We start from the raw sequence: 5747 nt of genomic DNA, 5'->3' as shown, positions 1-5747 counted from the left end.
TTCACACCAAGAACGATAACTATAAAGATAACGATATTAGCGTCCACACCAGCGAACAATATCGTCTGTTTATTCTAGGCGCACATGCGTCTGCCACTTTAAATTCTTGAGCTCGTTACAGCAGGATGGATTCTGATTGGCTGCCAGTGTTTTATCATTCATCAGCTGGAAAAAAAATCGTTTTGAATGTGATCACAATGATATCGTTCCTCTGTATCGTTATCGTTGTAGTTGTGGTGTGAACTATGCTATTCTTTAATATTGAGAACGATTTTTAGAACTATATCTTTATCGTTATCTTTATAGTTATCGTGCTTGGTGTGAACGGACCTTTAGAGATCATGTTGAGTATAAATAAACACAAAAAACCTTTTATGCTAAGTTATGCACTCTATAAATTCCTGGGTTATTTTTCCAACCCAAATGCTGGGTTGAGCCTTTTGGGTTAATTTTTCAGTGCTTTTGGTTGTTTTTGTGTTACCCAGCTCCTGGGTCAGACGTAACCCAACGGTTGAGTTATTTATTGCGGGGTTTTTGCATCCTCTTCAGGAGAGGGCAGTTCTAAGCGCCATTGAATTGATGCATTTCTTCGGTAAAATACAGGTTTGTGTACATTTGATTTTGTCTATAAAATAGTTTCTGTGCTATATATTGTTCAATTTTATGCAAAGCAACATACAGGGGCACGGTGTGAGTCACCTAAATCGGGCGGGAGAACCAGCGCCGTTAAGGTGAAAGCAGAATAATAGAGACTGGTCGAATAAATGTTAATTACTTCTAAATGTTCACTTTTTACTTCTAATGTTTGTTAAACAAATTTAAATATAGGCAATATGTATGGCCTATGTATTAAAAATGATATAAAATATGCTATACTGTAAATATGATATAAATAAAGGAAAATAAAGGAAGTTATCGTGCAAACTAGTGGTTGTATGGAGTATTTTACAAAAGTTTAGAGGATTTAAGTTAACCTGTAAACATTCATTCATGTATGAAGTAAAACATAAGCTAGTATTATATAAAAATTAGTTCTTATTGTAGGTTTATGGATCTCTGTTAATATATTATTAAATTATTTTAATATAATATAATATAATGAACTAAAAAAGTAAAACTAAATGAACGTGTCATTTATTAATTTATGCACTTATAAATATATTTGAAAGCTACTTAGGTTAGTGGATAATATTGAGTTAATATACAGTATAATGTAATGCAATATAATATATTATAATATAACGGCTGACGGGGTTCCATAAAAAAGTATAATACAATTTTAAATACTTGTAATTACTTTTATACTTAAAATGATCAAATGTCAAAACATGAACAAACTAAATAAATTAATTTATTGACAATTATTTAATCATCAGCCAAAAATGTCATGATTGTAACAGTCCAAGTCTGCTTGTAATGAAATTACCACCTCTTGTGTCAATCAGCTGATGATGTTGATGAGGATTTTCTAAAGGAATTTTATGTATACATGTTAGTAAGGCACAGAAAAGTTGATCAGAGTAATGCAGAAAGAAATATTATGGAGATGGTGTTTTTAGGTCAGAGGCTTGGATGATTGAGAGTCTCTGTGCTCAAGATTTAGCACTACAAGTCTCTTTGTGCTGAGTCAAATCAGACCATGCCAAGTGAGCAGTTCATATTTCTCTCTCCCTCTGTCAGTCTCTCTCTCTCATCTAAAGTACACTGCACTGAAGTTCCTCAGTGGGAATTGACTCAGAATGAACTGATTCCTCTGATAGCGCTGTCTATCTGCACATGCTAAGAGTCAATGCTGTTTTATCATTTGATTAAGTAAAAGAATTATGCAAATAAGATAAAACAGCACAAACACGCCCCCAAAAAAATCTATTCTGAATGCTATTTGCACAGCGCAATTCCCCACAATGCAGGCTGGTTTTGACTGCCAGTTTGCGAAGGATGCCGCAATCTGCCATGTATCTTCTGCAAAGAAAACAATGACAATAACTTCATTTAAATGCTCAAGGTGCAGTGCATTTTCAGCACATTCTGCGGTTAAGATACACTGTGGGAAGTTCAGGGTTTTGAAATATCAATGAACAACTGATTTCGGCCCTCAGTCTCCCTATCCAGCTGGGAAGAGGTTCAGAGAGCTGTTTGAGTTTATATCCCTCTCACATACACATTCCAACTTTCCTTTTCTACTTGCCAAAGAGTCTCTCACTGTCTTCCCTCTAGTTTTTGCTTTCAGCTCTTTTATTCTCTTTCTCCATGAGCATATTGATAAGGATGTGAGTACCGGTCCACCGAACCCCTATGAAGGAAAGTGTAAAAGAACCAAAACACAAGCATGAAACAGTCACTTCAGAATTCCTCAAACTTAAGAAGTCTGAGCCTGTCAGACAGAGTTTTGGAGCTCTAGGAAACATCCTTTGAAAGTGAGGTACTGCAGTCTGTTTTGTGGTGGATTTGTTAATTAGTTGCCGACTTAATGTTGCTCCATCCAGCAAATCTATCAGACCGTATTACGAGAGCAATTGGACAGACATGAGGTGCAGTAAATAGTGGTCAACACAGTATGATTGCAACACTGTACACTCAGCTCTCTTTCTAAGCCTGTTTGTGAGTTACACAGCTCCACCTACTGGTGAAACAGTAAATGCAGGATGCACATCTTATGAGTCCAGGAGAAAGGAAAAAATAAACAGCATTAGGGCCATCATGAGCCATTATAAACCGATTAATAGGGAATCACAGTGCATTCATGCAGAAAAGTAGCACACCTGTAGATCACAGAGGAAGGAGAGAGAGCATTATAATGTTTTTAAATTGTTGTTTTATGGTTATTAACATTAACAAACAATCATTTAATTGAGGACAAATGTAAATTAATTATAATTATTTAAATAATTATTTAGAAGCTTTAAACAAATCTAACTTTCATGCTATAAAAATACCTAAATAATATACCGTATATAAGTAATATATATTATGAACTATTTATATACAGTATATATACATAAATCATAAATATATATTAATGAGTCTGAGACTGCATTTTTTCTTATTTTATAGGTTATCAGTTCAAAATGTCAGTATTTGGTGTGCGCTTCTGTCGTTGAAATTATGATTTAGGAATTTAGTGGGGAAAAAAACTGTATAAAGTTTTTTAAAAATCCTGAGACTTTATTTCTAGTTTTAAATTAAATTTCGCATGTTTTTTTTTTCAATGTGGTCCTAGACAGTATATAATACATAAAAATAGTAAATTATCATTAATAAAAATAATGATGATGACAGTGTTAGCACTTTATTATTAAAGACAAAGTGCTAATGATAATTATTAGGACAATGACGGCAGACAGTACATTATCCTGCTTGCTACGCAGTTGGTTGCCAAACAAATAAATGGACATTAAATTAAATTTGAGCTGAAATTTTTTCATGAAGTGACAAGAAGGGCCAGAGTTTTACAAGAGATAAGACATGATCAGTTACCCGGGACAACGGTCAATTATACAATTTAAACGTCATTATACCAAAATATGATGGCAGGTAACAGCTGAATCAGAATTAAGTATTCAAGAGAGCTGCATAATAATTACAAGCAATCTAGGACAGACCAAAGGTGAGAAAAGCCTGTGTTCTCAATCCATTAGCTGCTAAAAAGTAAAGAAAAATCTCTCTCTTTAGCGCCGCTGCAAGGCAGGTCATTCTATCTTCAGGAGGTCGAGTCTCGTCCCACCTTTATTAGTCACTATGATGACTTTCCAGACACCTTCCTTCAACACGCTCTATAAATACACCTATAACACAATTACTCCATCCCTCTCTGTCTCTCCCTCTCTCTCTCACACACCTGCCATCTCAAACGTCATTAGGAATTTACACACACACACTCGAATTTTCTATTTTAATCTCAAACTCAGCACAGTTTGAGACTGCAGATCATGTGAGGCGATACTTGTCCAACACTTCTGCCTGTCTCGGAGCCTCGACAGCCCGAGAAATTCTCGGTTTCCAAAAAAGCTTCGCACTTGCATATAATTACTTGAAAATTTCATCTTCGTGAACAATTTGAAATGGTGAGGAGTTCTCAGTTCCAACCGAGCCAGAATTTTAGAAATGAGCATTTTTAGTCCAGATACCGAGCATTTAGCATTTAACATGCCTACGGAACTGCATCTTGTTTTCTGACAGGCTTTAATTGGCGACTCTTTAACCCTCGCAGGTGGAAAATTATATTGCCGGTTATGAAGAGCGTCCGTCCCATAGAGCACTATGGCGATTCCGCCCACACGCGTAATTGGCAGAATATCTCTCATGACTTATCTGTAGAGACGAGTGTTTTTAAAAACCTTCTGTGTTGCCTGGCAGAGAAAAACAAGCACCCTGGAGACGTATTGGGTTTTCAGACAACCGCATGTGAGCTGAGACTGTTCTAGATAGACTAAAGTGGCACATTTGTGTAATTTCATTAGAGGGGGCTAATCCTGAGGGTGTTAAGATTGAACCAGAGCCTTGAGCAAAGAAATGAGAGGATGGGGGTCCAGGCGGATGAATAAAACCTGATTGGATTGCTTCTGTGCTTGCTGCCTGGAACCTGAGATTCCCTTTTTTCTACCCCCCAATCTCTCCCCCCCCCCAATATGTTTATTTACTGAGGCTGTCTGGTCAAGGATGGCTGTTTAATTTCCTCAGGGAGAGGCAATAAGAGACATGGCAATGCGAGAGAGAGAGAGAGAGAGAGAGAGAGAGCGAGAGAGAGAGAAAGAGAGAGAGAGAGAGAGCGAGATAAGGTAGGGGAGAAAGCGAAAGAGTGAGAGTGTGACAGAGAGAGTTATCTCTCAGACCCATTCTCAATTAGAAAGAGTTCTAAACAGAAAACGCAAACTCTCCTCCATTCCTGCAGACTCGGAGGGACAGTAGTTGGGTTTTGTCGCAGAAGTCCACTGGACTCCACTGGACTGGAGGTCCATACCAAGGTCAGGGCCAGGGGTTTCAAAAAAACAATACACTATATATTTCAGAGTGGGCTGATCAATCCAGGGAAACTTCCTGCCACACATTTCAACAGCTGCTAGTGATGCTGCACCTGCAGACTGCAGGTAAACACAAGTAAACAGTCTGGTCCTCCCAAATTATTTTTGGAACTGTTTCATAAGCAAAATTCTTAAAATGTTCTAATTTGAGAAAAAAAAAAAAAAAAAAGATAGTGAAAGTACCGTTAAACAAGACATTCACTCCTCGAATTATGTTCACCTGAGTGAAGTCAAGAAAGAAATGTTGAGAGGTGCATCATTAGCATATGACTCACCTGCCCATCTCCAGCCAGAGGACAAGAGAAAACATACTGGAGCTGGAAGACGATGCTGAAAGCCACGTCCCTCATCATCTTCAGCTCCACACTGCCACGAAGAGACAGTCCATCACTGCAGGAGGCAGAAAGAAGAGTGTGAGATCACCGAAATATCACAGCTCGGCATGGAATCTTGTGTAATGAACCTACACACCCACACTGACCCAAAAACACAACTAGTCAAGTGACATTCATTAACACAGGTGTCTCAGTTCACTGTTTTATGAGTTTGGAAAGCACAGTATAAATCCCATAGTGCACTGCTGAATAAAGCCCTATAAAGGGTTCCCACACATGCTGAAAAATGATTTTTCCAGCTTTTAACTGGAAAAGGATTTCAAGACATCATTTTATAGAGATGCGTGTATGTGTGTGTGTGTGTGTGTATATATATATATATATATATATA

General features: G+C 37.4%; 1 protein-coding gene across 1 annotated transcript in view; it reads right to left on the bottom strand.

The window, feature by feature from the left end:
• nphp4 (nephronophthisis 4) overlaps positions 1–5747 on the bottom strand; it is a 163441-nt gene that overhangs the window by 88074 nt on the left and 69620 nt on the right. Inside the window, exon 8 of the mRNA XM_016559763.1 lies at positions 5297–5411. Within this exon, the coding sequence (XP_016415249.1) occupies positions 5297–5411 (115 nt within the window). The remainder of the gene's footprint in view (positions 1–5296; positions 5412–5747) is intronic.

This window comes from Sinocyclocheilus rhinocerous, unplaced genomic scaffold, assembly GCF_001515625.1.
Source record: "Sinocyclocheilus rhinocerous isolate Xijiao unplaced genomic scaffold, SAMN03320098_v1.1 scaffold558, whole genome shotgun sequence".
Lineage (NCBI taxonomy): Eukaryota > Metazoa > Chordata > Actinopteri > Cypriniformes > Cyprinidae > Sinocyclocheilus > Sinocyclocheilus rhinocerous.
The sequence above is the reverse complement of the archived record's forward strand: the minus strand, read 5'-3'. Positions and strand labels throughout refer to the sequence as shown.